Genomic DNA, 15,256 nt, shown 5'->3' on the forward strand with positions numbered 1-15,256 from the left:
CTCCTCGGGACCGACCCAGCCACACCTCTCTCCTCCCTGGATGGCCCCGGCCCCTCCCCTCTCTTCTTTCCAGGGCCTCGGCCCCGCCCACCTCACCTCTCCCTCTTTAAAGAGTAAGCCGCCTTTAGGGCTCTGCCCTGTACAGGCAGAAGCTCCCCACCTCAGCTTGGGGTCAGGGAAGGATGGGACTAGTGTTTTCGGGCACCTACACTGCCTCGGGTGCAGAGGAGGAGAAGGACGCACACTCTGCGTGGTAGAGGAAGTACCTGGGGACAGGAGAGAGGGGCGAGGGGTTGGGGCGTTAGCAAAGTGTTCAAGCCCGAGCTGGTTCTTGAAGGGATGAGTGAGGGAATTCCAGGAGGAGGCGAGCCGGGTGCAATGGCAGGAAATACTTCAGCGAGTATGGGGGCAGATAGGGAAGAGCTGTGGCAGGAGGAAAAGGCAGGGGCACTGGGGCACAGGTAGCTCCTGAGGCCTGTGAGTTGCTGGCCTGCCTAAAGAAACTAGTGAGGGCTCTTTAAAGCAGCCTGAGAGGACAACATTTAAGAAAAATCACCAAAGGGTCCAGAATCTTGGTTGGTTAATAGATTTACTCATTACTAAGTTTCTTCTCTAACTATACTAATCCTTGACCCTGGACCCTCCAACTTACATTTGTAACCTCATCAACACATCACACACACACACACTCAGGGTCACACACAGTCCTACACACATACATGAACACACAATTAGCCACAGACACTCTTGCTCATGCTCACACAGACACATACAATCCCACACCCACAGATGCATACCAGTCTCAGGCCCTCACGCCTGCACACATCCACAAGCCCCTGGGTACGCACCTACATTCAAAACACTTACCCCACACACATACATGCCCCCCACACTTGGGTCACCTCCCCCAAACCAGAGAGACTGGCTCAACTGGAAGAGGGTGCTCCCCTTCTCTCCAGGGGTCCCAGAGTGCTTGCCTTGCACGCCTTGCCTTGCTTGAGCGGCTGTCTCAGGTCACACTCCCAGCCCCACATGCTTTTACTTTTCAGGACCCTCAGTCCCACAAGGCTTCTTGGGATCCTGATGTCCTCAGGATCCAGGTCTGGCTATGGTTAGAGGCTCTTTGTGTCCAAATCCTTCACCCGCCAAGTTTTCATGCCCAAGCGACCTTCCTGCTCGCATCTACCTGTTGCTCCTCCCCATGACCCTGCGCCAGCCACTCCTGACTATCCTGCTAAAATTACCCTGCACTTTCAACCTCACGGGACTCATCTCACTCCTTGCCAGCCAGGAAGTCATTCCCATCAGTGCCACCAACCTTATCTAGACTTTGGAGCTGCAGTCCACAACGTTAGCCTCCTGGAGCACAAATCAGAGTGGACAATGCCACTGGGGGAGGAAGCAGTGAAGAATCAGCCCAGTTAGCCCAGTTGAAATCCTGCTCCTGCAAGTTAGCATAGGAAGAAAGTCTCCCCTGCCTCACCACTGGTCCAGGCTCTTAGCAGCCCCAGCAGAGGCTCCCCTAGACTTCCAGGAGACCCCAGCTCTGATTCCTGCACACATACCCTCGCTATCACGTTCCCACAAATATAAGCCAAAAAACAAAAACCCATTGCTGTCAAGTAAATTCTGACTCATGGTAACTCCATGTGTGTCAGAGTGGAATTGTGCTCCGTAGGGTTTTCATGGCTGTAATTTTTACAGAAGCAGATCACCAGGCCTTTCTTCCAAGTCTGCTTGCTAGGTTCGAACCACCAACCTTCCATTTAGCCATAGTGCACAAACTGTTTACACCACCCAGGACCTCTCACATATATATATATATATATATATATACACACACACACCATCGCACAGGTTCAGACTCATGCCCGCACTCATGCAGACATACACTTGGACGTACACATTCCCTTATGTTCACACAAATGGATATGCTTGCATGTGTACACACACTCACAGCTCACACATACTTACCCTCAGCCTCCCTGCAAGCATGTTCCCTGACCATCTCTGTTGCCCACCCCACCACCACCCCCAGAATCAATCTGCCGCTGCTGGACCGCACCATCCCCGACTACACCAGCTTTAACACAGTGGACGAGTGGCTGGAGGCCATCAAGATGGGGCAGTACAAGGAGAGCTTTGCCAACGCCGGCTTCACCTCCTTCGACGTTGTGTCGCAGATGATGATGGAGTAAGTGCCTGGCCCTGTCTACCTACCGCCATCACTGCCTCTCCCCACTCCCACCCTCCAGCTAAATAGGGGGCTCTGGAAGGTGGGGAATAGACAACATCCCAGCTAGGAGTGGAGAGACCGGGGGCAAGAAGACCAACTTTGGAGCCACACCTGGATTCACATCCAGGTCTGTCTGCCACCTGTGGGCTATGTGACCTTGGACAAGTCACAGAACCTCCCCCAGCCTCAGTTTTCTTGTCTATAAGCTGAGGGTTGGTAGAAAGATTAAAGGAGAAGTCAAGTCGGTGGTTACTTAGTACATGTGAGCTCCCTTCCGCTTCCCAGTAGGGGAGCAGAGAAGTGCACCTACAACCTGACTCCCAGTCAGGTGTCCCTCCACCTCATCCCAGTCGCCCACTCTAGCTTTGGATGTCCATCCACTCCCCCATCTCCATCACCTCCCCCCCCGCCAGCTCTCTTAAGCACAAACCCCTGGAGAGACCCAGGCAGCTTTCTACTGGGCACAGAAGCCCCTCCACCCCCATCTATCCCTAACACACATCCTTTTCTCCCAAAGGGACATTCTTCGGGTTGGGGTCACTTTGGCCGGCCACCAGAAAAAAATCCTGAACAGTATCCAGGTGATGCGGGCACAGATGAACCAGATTCAGTCTGTGGAGGTCTGACCCTCACCTGCCTCGGCTCACCTCTCCCTCCAGGCCCCACCCCCTCCGCCCACCGCCGGGGCCCCCCCGCTGTCCGTCCACCGCAGGGTCAGCCACCTGCCAGGAGGCCACGGGCACCAGGAAGAACCAAGCGGCACTCCAGCCACGAGACGCCACCAAGAACACCTGCGACTCAACGATGGAAACAAAAGAGAATGGGGGAAAAAGCAAATCTATCCTGGGAGGGGGCGGGAAGTACAAGGAATATTTTTTAAAGAGGATTCTCACAAGGAAAGCGATGACTGTTCTTGGGAAAAAAAAAAAAAAAGAAAGGGCTTGGGAGAGCCATGCGATTTGTCCAACTGGAGGTCAAAAGCAGTTTCTCTCCAACTCCCTCTGGGAAGGTGACCTGGCTAGAGCCAAGAAACACTTTCAGGAAAACAAATAGGAAGGGGGAGAGAGGCCGCCCTTCTCTCCTGCTCACTGGCTTGTTCTTTCAGGCCTCACTCAACAGCAGAGCGCCAGGAAGACGGGGCAGGTGGACAGGCAGCCACCCCGGGTATCGCCCTGGGAGCCACCCCAGGAAGATCCATTCCCATTGCCACTGGGCAAATGGAAGAATTTTCCTAACTTTGGAGACGATTTTAGAAACTCCAATGAAAGAGACCCATTTCTCCTGTTAGCTCATGGGGCTGAAAAGGGGCTTTTGTCCTCCTGGGCCAGGGAGAACATGGGGACACCAGAAGGGTCAGCCTTCCTGAGGATGGCCACCCACCAGGCCGGTTGGCACAGCTGCAGCTCCACGTATGTGTCATGCCCGGCCCGCTGGCCTGGCCCGCATGAGCGCCTGCCCCCACCAGCCCCACCTGGAGGACAGGTGCTGCAGGGACCACCATCAGCTACGACTGCCATCGAGAAGGATTGATCCTGTGTCTGGGTTTGTTTACAGCGATTTGGCTGGAGGTGGTTTTGGTTGGGGGGGATTTGTTTGTTGGTTTTTTTTTTTTTTTTTTTATAACAATGAAGTGACACGTTTCCTACCTTTTGAGGACTTGATCCTTCTCCAGGAAGAAGGTGCTTTCTGCTTACCAACTTAGGCAATACACCAAGGGCGAGATTTTATATGCACATTTCTGGATTTTTTATATGGTTTTCATTGACACCCCTCCCTCCTCCCCTGCCCTCAGCATAGGATCCCCACCTGCTACCAGGCCTCACCAAAGCCCACTGCCGTGGGCCATCTGGGCCATTCAGAGACCAAGGGTGATTTAGGCAGGGTGGGGTGAGATAGAGGGGATCCCGCCCCAGGCCTGTTTTGGAAAGCAGCAGTTTGAGAGGGAAGTGGGCTTGGAGGCTGCAGGGCCAAGGTCCTTGCCTCTTTCCCACTCTCCTGCTCCAATCTATCCAGTACTTCCCTCGAGGTTTCTGAGTGCCCACAGATGGCCAGAACCCAGTTCTGCCTCTGGGTACCTGAGCTGGGCTGCCTCAGCACCAGGCCCCAGATCATTCACTGTGATACCCCAGCCCGCCAAAGGGTCGCCCTCGGAGACATGGGCCCCTCGGACATGGCCAGGCATTCTCCTTCCCTCCTCTGGAAAGAAAGTATGTGATTTCCCTCCCACCTCCTTCCTTCCTCCAGAACTTTGCCCCAGACTGAAGGTCTTGACCATGGGGAAACCATCCATCTGGGGTTCTGGCCACACACTCCCTCCTGTGAGCAAGTACAGGCATCTGAGCAGAACAATCGGCTAGTGAATCTTATGGAAATAAACACTTTAGTTATAAAACAACCCCTGTTCTCTGTCAGTTCCAGGAGGGACCCTAGCACCCTTGGAATGTGCCAAGGGGCGCTTTCTCCCTCTGGGTTTTAGAGAAGGTTTAGGGCCTCCGGACACCCAGAGAGTGAAGCTGAGAAGACGTGTGGAAGACAACATAGGCCCACACAGACTTTCTAGGTCTGGCTTGTCACAAGCATAGGCAGCAAAAGAAACGAATGGGAAGTGGTTCAGGATGTGGTGTTCACTGCCCTTGGAATCAGGGAGAGCCACCCCAGGGTGCTTCAGGAGTAGGGAGTTGGCAGGGGTTCCCGGATGTCAGGTGAGCTGTGATCAGGATGAGTGTGAGGGCGGGCATGTGGAGGTGAGGCAGGACACGGGGTCCTGAAGTACCGGTGGACCTCCAGTGAGAGCCATAGATATGATCTCCTTATCCTGGCCAACTCTCATTTCCTCTGTGCAAATGCGCTTCTACTCACATTAAACTCAGAATCCTTTGTATGGAGGGAGGAGGTGGACGTGCTGTGGATATCAAGTCTGGGTGGGGATGAAGAGCAAGGAATCTAAGGGGAGTAGGGGCCAGGAATGCCACAGCTCAGACCTCTTCCTTTGTCTGCTGAGTTTCATTGAGGAGGCTGACCAGTGGGAAAGATTCAGGCCACAAGCGGCCAGTCAATGGCCCCTCCATGCGAGCAAGATCCAGCTCAGACCAGCCTGTCATCTGTCTGTCACTCACCTGTTCTCTGGAGCCCAGGATGCAAAGGGAAGGAAGGGATTAGCGAGGAGCATGGCCCCCTGGTGGAACAGCAGAGTGAGCCACAGGGAAGGCATTGGCAGGCTTCCCACAAACTGGCCACAGTGCCCTGGCCGGCCATCCCTTTGTGCCCTGAAGATACCCGGCACGGGTGGCAGCTGTCTTGGGCATACAAGGTCACCTTCTGGAAGGAGCTGCCCTGATGCTTTTTAGATTAACTCTGGCTTCCCAGCCTGCCCCCTACTTCGATGGGGCCCCACAAGGGGCTGGCATCGATACCCCCCGTCAGATGGCTTCCTGTCCTAAGCTGCTAGGCTGGTATCTGCCAGCCAGCATGTCTGACCACCCATACTCCCTGACACCCCGCCCCCCAGAGTGAAGGTGCTACCCAGGCCCCCGGAGTCTCCACTTCAGGAGAACAGACAGACGTCACTGTGACCATCCCAGCAGTGCAGGTGGCTGCTCCCTTCTCCCTGATCCTGGAGCAGGTCCCCCACCACCTCTCGCTTCTTGGCGGGACTGGCAAGCCACACTGCCAATGCCTCCAACTTACGCTGCCTGCTCGGCCAGGCCACAAGGCTCTGAAGCTGCCTGCTGCCTAGTTACTAATCCTTTCCTGGCCCAACCACCCTGAGCGCCAGCCTCCACCTGCCCAGAGCTTTAGAGGGAGTTTCCGGCTGTTCTGTGCACAGTTGGTACTTGAGGAAAAAAAGCCGCCATGTAAACACAGTCCAGGTCACCAGGGAAATGGGGGCCAGCTGCTCCGGGAGGATGTGACAGGCAGACCTACGGAGGACCAGGCTGGGTATAGAGTGCCATGCCATCTACCCCTGCCCCTACTGTCCCAGAGGCCTCCTAAATTGTTGGTGATCACCAGGCCTTGTCCTGGGGGGCAATATTCAAAATATCTGTCAACTGGTAAGATGCTACAGACCAATCAGAACTGAACCGAAAGGCCCTGGAGTAAGGGCAAGGGTGGCAGGGGGAGTGGGGGACACTTAAGGAGCTCGAGGCAGTGGCTCTTCATAAACGAGATTCCTCTTGCTCAGACGGCATCAGCTGGACTTTCCCCAGCATTTCAGTTGGTCCCCACCCAGCCACCTCTCAGCACCTCTCTCTGTTCAGAAGTCCTCTTCCAGAAGGTTGGGAGCTCCAGGCCCCTCCCCAGATCTTCCTCACACCTGGGTGAAGCACATGGTGGACCTCCGCCCCAGACCACCACCCACCGCAGCGCTGGGCCCCTGGCCACCCCTGGCTACCTCCTGGGCCCCTGTAGTTCCAAGATGGTACCAAAGGCTGGAAAACTCTTGTCAGGTAAAATAATGTAAATGAATTAAAGAGCAGGATGCAGCGAGATGCCAGGGAAAACACCCTGATAATAGGTGACAGCTCTGTTCCTGCCACTAACTTGAGGTGAAGATCTGAGGGAGCCCATCCCCTCACTGAGCCTCAGGTCCTTCATCTGAAGATGAAAGGATTGGGCTGGGTGAGGCAGGCTTTGCAAAACACTTTCTATACTGCAGTCCTATGAGGGGGGACTATGTCCTTCCATTTGTAGGGGGGAAACTGAGGCTCAGAGAGGTAGAATAGCTTGCTCAGAATTACAGCCTGGCAGGGACAGAGCAGGGCTGTGAACCTTGGGTTATCCACTGCCAGTGCCCACCCAGCCACACTCAGATGACATGGAGCACTTGGTGCCTGATCCTGGCTGGTAAGAGAAAAGAAAGTTCAGATGGCTGGGCTTGTCTGGGAGGGATTCATGGAGGAAGCTGCCTTGAAAATGGAAGAAGTTGAGAGCAAAGTCATCCCAGGTGCTGTGTAACCAGAGAAGCAGAGGACTGGTCCAATGCAGTGATGACATGTGTCTGGATGGGCCAAGGACTGGCAGATGAGGGTTCATGTAAGGGGAGGTTGAGGCAGCCTGGACATGACACACAGTCCAGCCATGGTAGGTTCTTGAGCAGAAGAGTGGCAGGGTAAGCATCCGGTTCTAGTAAAAGGCGTCAGCTCAGGCATCAGATGGAAGCAGGATGCCTTGCAGCTACCCACCTCCCCTGGGAAGCAGAACCCCCAGAAAACCAAAAAAACCCCAACCCGTTGCCATCAAGTCGATTCCAACTCATAGCAACGCTATAGGACAGAGTAGAACTGCCCCATAGGGTTTCCAAGGAACAGCTGGTGGATTTGAACGGCCAGCCTTTCAATTAGTAGCTGAGCTCTTAACCACTGTACCACCGGGTCTCTGCCCCCGGAGAAAAAAAAAAACTGCCCTCATTTATTCCGGGAGCACCCAGGTCCTGCTGCTTCATTTTCCATCTTCACTCACTGATGCAAATAATCCAAAGAGCCATTTCAGCTGCTTTGAACAGCAGGGTTGGATTTTGTGCTACTGATTTCTCCTCTTAATTCAGCTGCATCCGACTGATGACCACCTCTCTTCTCCGGGCCTCCCTCAGAATGGGCAGGGTGCACGATGGGGAGAGAGCTGCCAGGCACCGAGGGAGCTGCCCTCTGCTCATGACCAGACGCTGAGTCAACGTGGGTGGTGGGTGACGGGCCTGGGAAGGCCGGAAAGCAGACATGGCAGAGCCCTGGGGCACAGACCAGAGCTCTGGGGTTGTATGAGTGGGCATGAAAAACTGTTCAGGAAGCCTGTTTCTGCCCTGGTCACCCCGGCCCTGGAGAGATCACCCAGGCTTGCTGGAAGGGGCCTAGTCCCGTACTCTTCAATAGTGTGTTATCCAGATTCCTATCCGGAGGGCAGTTCAGAATCTACAATGCTGTGTGACACTACCGTACATGCACACACCACTGCTGGCCTTGACTCAGCCTCCCCCAGAACAGCTCCTGCCATAAAAGTTAGGATGAAGAATGGACGCGGAGCTGGCCTGTTTCTCCCTCAGGGAAACCTAGATCCTAGTGTGGGACCCAGAAAAGGACTTGGCTTGTGTTACATAACTGACTGGGAAGAGAGTGGGCTTGGTATACCCCATCGCAGGACAGTCCGGGGTTGCAATAATAACTGGACATTTACTGTACGCCAAGGTCCCTGGGTAGCGCAAATAGTTTACTCTCAACTACGAATCGAAAGATTGGCAATTCAAATCCCCCCAGTGGCACTGTGGGAGAAAGGCCTGGTGGTCTGCTTCCATAAAGATCACAGCCATTGAAAACCCTATAGAGTGCGGTTCTACTCTGTAACATATGGGATTGCCATGAGTTGGAATAGACTTGACGGCAACAGGTTTAGTTTTAGGTTGGTTTTACCATATGCCAGGAGCTATGTGCTAAGGACCTTATAGATATTGTCATCCTCACTCTACAAGTGAGGAAACTGAGATTCCCATCAGCCTTCACCTCCCTTTCTGAATTTTTGCCATCACCCAGCTGTATGAATTCCCTGGGCAACATGTTCAACTTGCAGATTCCTGGGCTCCACCCCAGCCCCCTAAATCAGAATCCAGGGATCAGGCCCAGGAGCCTCCGCCTTTAACAAGCTCCTTCAGACTCTGAAATATCCTTGCTTCACTTCCCCCCGGAGACAAATCGTGCCCTGATATCTGCAGAGAGAGGGTCTGGCGTAGACAGGGATTAGGAAAAGCAGGACATCCTCAGATAAGATGCCCAAACTCAGACATGGATTAAAAGCCATGAAGTGAGGGGCAGGGCTGACCCTCAGGAATGTGTTCAGACTGAGCTAAGCTTTCAAGAAAATTAGAAAGACCCCCCAACCAGAGTCTGTCTGACTTTAGCTTCACAGCTTGGAGGCTGCCTCGGGAAAGCTGATATAAGAAGCGGCAGGAACTTAATACTTCAGAGGGGCCCAACAGCCCACCCAGAGCCGCCCCGTGGAGACCCCACAGACCCCTAAACTGAGGTCCGGGCCTGCTCAGTCAACACGTGGCCAGGTGGGCCAAGCAAAGGCAGGTGGGGCTTCCAGCTGGACCTGGAGCTTCAGGTGACTTTCCACTCCACCCGCCTCCAAGCCCTGCTACCCAGGCTAAGACCCAGCTTTCTCTGGAGGAGGGAGACGGAGCAAAGGCCCCTGTCTACTCAGGGTCTAAGAGTGCCTGTTGGAGGAGAGCTCAAAGTGTTGGCAGCGGAGTGGGAGAGAGGCAGGAGGTTGGGAAACATCTTGGAAGAGGTCAGAGCCAGGACCACATGCACTCTAAGGGTCCTGCTGAGGTCGGGAGAGCCAAGGATTCTAACATGCCATGGGCAAAAGATTCTAAGATTGCAAAACCCTGTAATGCTAAGATTCAGATGGAAGGAGCCTATGTTTTTAAGATTCCATCACTCTGTAATTCTATGCTGCTACTTCTTAACATTCCAACTCCCACTGTTCATCGCTGGCCCCAAAAACCTGAGGGCCCTAGCAGTGAAAAAGCACAAAGAGAGAGCAAGAGGGAGAGATGAGGAGGGAGACAGCTAACAACAAACACTAACAACCATGAGATAGAAACATGGCAGCACCAAGACCTTCCTTTTAAATGTGATCCTGACTTCCCCTCCTGGTAGAGCTGGCAGAATTGCCCATACCTGGCTTTGCTGGGGGCCCAAGGGACTGGCTGCCCCAGGCTGCAGCTGACCAAAGCCCCACACAGGCCACAGTGTCCACCTGCCTGTAGGCTCTGAGCAGCTCCATTCAGGAGCCAGAGAGGGGCCTGGCTGACTTAGTCTGGGGTGGAACTTTCTCCCCAGAGAGGAAGCTGCAGGGCCCAGCATTTGCCTTGGAGACAACCCCAGTTGGGGACCTTCCCCAGGCATCCTCTCTTCTTGTTCAGAGCCAGAGTCTTCACCCTGGGTGACCACAGGGTCTTGCTGCAACCCCTAGAGCCAGGTGCATTCCCTGTGACACTCGGGACACAGCTTCCATGGCCCACAGCTCCTGCCCCATTCCATGGACCCACATCACCCTTTCCAGTCAAGGCCACTCCCCTGGAAGCTGGGAAGCCAGCCTGCAAAGAGGCCCCTGGATTGCTTGGAGCTCACAACCAGTCTGGCTGCCTGCCCTTCTGTGCATGGGGACTCTGATGGGCAAGGGGCATGATGTCCAGCCTCTGACGCTGGCCCAGGGTCAGTCTGGCAGGGACACTCACCACCAGCCTCTTGGGACTCCAGAGAAGATCAATTATTGGTTGGTCATGCCCAGCCCCAAACCATCATCACAGCTGCTATTTCTTGAGCACCAACAATGTGCCAGGCATCGAGCTTAACTTTGTATACACAGTGTCTTGGTTAATCCTCACACGATTCTGTGAGGCAGGTACAATTATTATTCCCATTCCACAGACTAGGAAACTGAGGCACAGGCCACAAAGTCAGTAAGTGGTCTCTGCCCTCTTAATTACTACACTATGCTGCTACCAGTGGCCTCGCACAGTCTCACACCCCTCCTCCATCAGATCCTTTTCCAGTCAAATCCCAGACCCCCAGGAGGGGGCACTCAGCTCAGGGCACTCTGGGATTGGACACTCTTGGAGACACTCTTTGACCTTGGTCTTTCCAGACCTGCCATCACAGCCATGGGTGAGAGAGTGAGCGCCCAGACTCCCCCTTCTGAGGTGTTCACCCCAGCCTGGGTGGGGCAGGCTAGAGTTCCCACTTGTTGGGGTGAGGGGCTGGGGGGGGGTCTAGTGAGGTTTCACAGAACCCTGTTTGCTCTGGTTGGAGTCATGGGGTTTCTTGACAATGTTGGAAAGTCAGGGAGCAATGCCACTGGGGTCCCAGTGGCTATGGTCAGAGCTGGTTCCTCCCGACCCCCACTGCCATGACCAGGGAAATCTTACCACCTGTGTCCGTGAGCAGCCCTGACCCTGTTACTCCAATGCCTTTGTAGGAGTATTTTTAGAAGAACCGTTTTTGTTTTTTTTTTTTTTTCCAAAATAAATGTGAATTGTAAAAATCACCATTTGGACTCACAGTATTTTTTTTTTTTTTTTTCCTCCTTACTGTGGTCCCAAGGGAACAACTGGAAACTCCTAGAGGTCCTCAACTGGGTTCTGAAGCATGACTAGGTATTTTCCAGGGCTAAAGATGACACAGGCTAGGGGTGGTATTGGGGCTAGAGGTTTGGTCAGGACTAGAGTGGGGTGTTGAATTTAGGAAATAATCCGTAAGTGTTATAAGAACACTCGTTCATGTTTAAGAGTTTGGGCTCTGCAGTCAGAGGTCCTAGGGTTTGAATCCCAACTCTGCCACTTTTTAGCTGGGTGTTCTTGGAGAAGTCACATAACCTCTCTGAGCCTCCCTTTCGTGTCTGTAAAATGGAGGCAATGATATCTAACTCCTAGAGTTTGAGTGAGGATTAAATGAGGTGAAGCATCTGAAGTGCTTGGCACAAGGCCTAGCAAACCGTAAGCCCCCACAAGTGTTAGCTCTTCTTGTCTTGCTCGGCAGAAAGCCCTTGATGGCAGTGCCCATGTCGGTCATTCACCACTGTGTCCTCCACAGCCAGGATGACTGACCCACATGGGCTCTCAATAAACATTTATCAAATAAATGTCATTTGATATTCTGCTGGAAAAAAAAAAATGGACTTCCGGGGGGTTCCATGGTCAAATCCATCTGGCAAATGCTGGACTAAACCAAGTTAATCAGATTTCTTTACTTGAGGACGTTGCAGACCCTTAAATATGCTAGAAGTGCAACGTGAATCTCCAAAAACATGCTATGATTTTCAGGGTTTCCCATTTTGAGAAGAAGCATTTTATGGGACCAGTGTCCCTGGGAACGCACTTTGAGAACTTAACCAGAGCTTGAGTAGTCCTGGGCCTGAGTCTGGTGGCTAGAGGTAGAGCTGGGGCTGCGGTTGAAGTTGGGCCTGGGAAACATGATGGCTTAGAGGTCAGAGGGGATCTAGGAAGCTGTCTTTCGATTAACTCATTCATTCAAAAAGTACTCGGTGAATTCTTGTTGCATGTAGTGTGCTGCACCAGACACCGCGGGGGAAAATAGAAATGACTCACGTGGTGTCCTATCACTCGCCAGCTGATTTGGATCACGTCACCACACGTGAATTGGGCACCCACAGAGTGCCAGACACTAGGTGGGTACTAGGGATGCTGCAGTGGATTAGACAAATCCCTGCCATCATGGAAGCCCTCGGTCACGGAGACCTACCAGTACTTGAGTCATTGTAGCTCAGTGCAATGTGCGCAACAATCAACGTGTCTACAGCTTTCAGGGAGGATGCCGTTAGCCCCAAGTAGGAACCCTGGTTCTACATTGGTTAGGAGCTTGGCTGCTAACCAAAAGGTCAGCAGTTCGAATCCACCAGCTGCTCCTTAGAAACCTTATGGGACAGTTCTACTCTGTCCTATAGGGTCGCTCTGAGTGGGAATCAACTCGATGGCAACAGGTTTGATTTTAGGAGCCTCTGGAGGTCCCTAGGTGGCACATGGGGTTTGTTCTCGACTACTAACCTAAAGGTTGGCTGTTTGAGCTCACTCCAGTGGTACCACAGAAGAAAGGCCTGGCAGTTGGCTTCCATTAAAATTACAGCCATGACAGCTGGTTGATATTTGATTACAGCCATCCTCCAAACTAGTTACTGTAGAGTCAATTCTGACTCATGGAGACCCGAGTTTATTTAAAAAAAAAAAAAAACACTCAAGTCTTTACTTATTTTTCCGGGAGCCCCTGAAACTAGCCATGGGCTCCAGGTAAAAAACCACTGAGTTAGAAAAGGGCTGACACCTGTATTTTTGTGTGTGTGTCCACAATCTGAAACTGCTGATACAAGCATCAGCAGCAATGAGGGAGGTGAAAAATTTATTACAATATTTTATATAATTTAGGGTTACAAATTTGAGCAAGTGTATTCTAGTGAGACTGGTCTTCTTTCCTTAAAGTTATAATGACTACAATTATTTTTTCCTGGAAAATATTCCATGAAAATGACCCTGTGAATAGAGTTAGTCACGCTCAGGAAAACTGTGGCATTGCTGGATAACTCATTGTCCTAAAAAAAAAAAAAAAGCCATCACCATCAAGCTGATTCCAACTCATAGCAACCCTATAGGACAGAGTAGAGCTGCCCCATAGCATTTCCAAGGAGTGGCTGGTGGATTAAAACTGCTGACCTTTTGGTTAGCAGCTGAACGTTTGTCCTGTGGAATACTTACTCTCAGTTAATGAATTTTCAGAACATAATTTTTGATGAGTATTTGTGAAAAAATAACACACAATAAAATTATAATACCATCAAAAAAAAAAGAAAGAAAGAAAATTATAGCCAAGAAAACTCAGTGGAGCAGTTCTACTCTATAACACATGGGGTCACCATGAGTTGGTCTGGGGACTTTTTGGTTAGGAGCCTTTGGAGATCCTAAGCAGAGTTCTGAAGCATGACTAGGAGTTTTCCAGAAACCCAGGGCTGGATAAGATATTCCAGGTAGAAGGAGTAGCAGATACAAGGGCACAAACTCAAACATTGATGTGATACACTTTGTGAATTACTGTGTAAGTACTGTAAGGCTGATGCAAACATCACCATGATATTAAGAATAACAGTTCTTTGAGGAAAAGGAGGTCACCGCTGGGTGGGTATGCAGTCTGCCCACTCCTGCCCCTGACTCGCCGCTGTTTTCTCTCATAGAGGAACAAGTCAGTCAAGAAGCTGCACCACACCAGGGTGAGGCAGGGGAGGGCACCACACAGCTCAGGGCACCAGCGGCCTCGCTCTGTCACCATGCCATGGGACTCAGTCCTGGGATTACTCTGTCTTCTGGGGTGGCTGCCAGGAGAGAGGCAGCTTTTAAGGACACTGGAAAGACACCCGTGGAACCAGAGGTGGCCATTCACCAGGTTAGAATTACTCTAACCAGCTGCAAAGTCAAGTCCCTGGAGAAAGCACATGCTGGCTTGGCTTAATTAAAGGCACAAAAGTGCAGAACTTTAAAGTGAAGGGACCAGTTCAGATGCCTACCAAGACTCTGAGAATCACCATGAGAAAAAGTCTTTGTGGTGAAGGTTCTAGGGCCTGGGATCATCTCCAAATGAGAACCCACGGGAGACACATTGACTTGCACAATGTTTCCGAGATAGTTAAGCAGGTCACTCCCATCAGCACTGAGCCAGGGGTAGAGATAAAAATCACCATTACAGATGCTTGAGTCAATTATTTTAATAAATTATCAGTGGCTAAAAAACGTAATAATAGATGACCCTGTATACTAGCTTGTACATACAAGCTGACATCATCACTGGCTCCTATGAGGTGCTCATGGGTGCTGGGTGGGAGGAGATTCCACGGGAGCCCACAGTGAGGCTGATTGGGTCACACACAACACACAGGCCAGGCCCACGGTCAGAGTCCAGCTTGCAAACTCAAGCCTTCCTTAGGTATCCTGGGCCTCTGACCTCATCACCCAGGACAGTTTCATCTGTCCTCCTAACCCAGTTTGTCTGAGAAGCCTGGATCCCCTTACTAGTCCCTGGCCCAGTTGGTCTCCCCCTAGACTCCCTTGCTCATCCTGGGACCCAGCACAATGTCATGGGGGCCTGCTGACACTGACCCAGGGCCCCCCTTCTCCCTGAACCCTCACTTGCTCCTCTCATAGCTGAGACCTCTCTTAGTCCCTCCTGGCTCTATATGGGCACACACACACACAGAAAAAACCTTTGCCGTGGGTTGATTTCGACCCCTAGTGACCTTATAGGACAGGGTAGAACTGCCCCATAGGGTTTTCAAGGCTATAACCTTTACAGAAGTAGACTGCCGCATCTTTCTAGCACAGAGTGGTTGGTGGGTTCAAACCTCCAACACTTCAGTTAGCATTTTAACCACTGCCCCACCAGGTCACCCACAGGAACAGGGACGTTGTCTCTGCCACAGAAGATGTCATCAAGGAGAACAAGATAAACAGGGGAGGGGACTTTCTAT

General features: G+C 52.1%; 1 protein-coding gene across 1 annotated transcript in view; it reads left to right on the plus strand.

Annotated features, from left to right (window-relative positions):
• Positions 1-3,126, plus strand: part of EPHB2 (EPH receptor B2) — a 228,089-nt gene extending 224,963 nt beyond the window's left edge. Inside the window, exons 15-16 of the mRNA XM_064281446.1 lie at positions 2,039-2,194; positions 2,754-3,126. Of these exons, the coding sequence (XP_064137516.1) occupies positions 2,039-2,194; positions 2,754-2,862 (265 nt within the window). The 3' untranslated portion in view covers positions 2,863-3,126. The remainder of the gene's footprint in view (positions 1-2,038; positions 2,195-2,753) is intronic.
• The last annotated feature ends 12,130 nt before the right edge of the window (positions 3,127-15,256 follow it).

This window comes from Loxodonta africana, chromosome 3 (assembly GCF_030014295.1).
Source record: "Loxodonta africana isolate mLoxAfr1 chromosome 3, mLoxAfr1.hap2, whole genome shotgun sequence".
NCBI classification, from domain to species: Eukaryota; Metazoa; Chordata; class Mammalia; order Proboscidea; family Elephantidae; genus Loxodonta; species Loxodonta africana.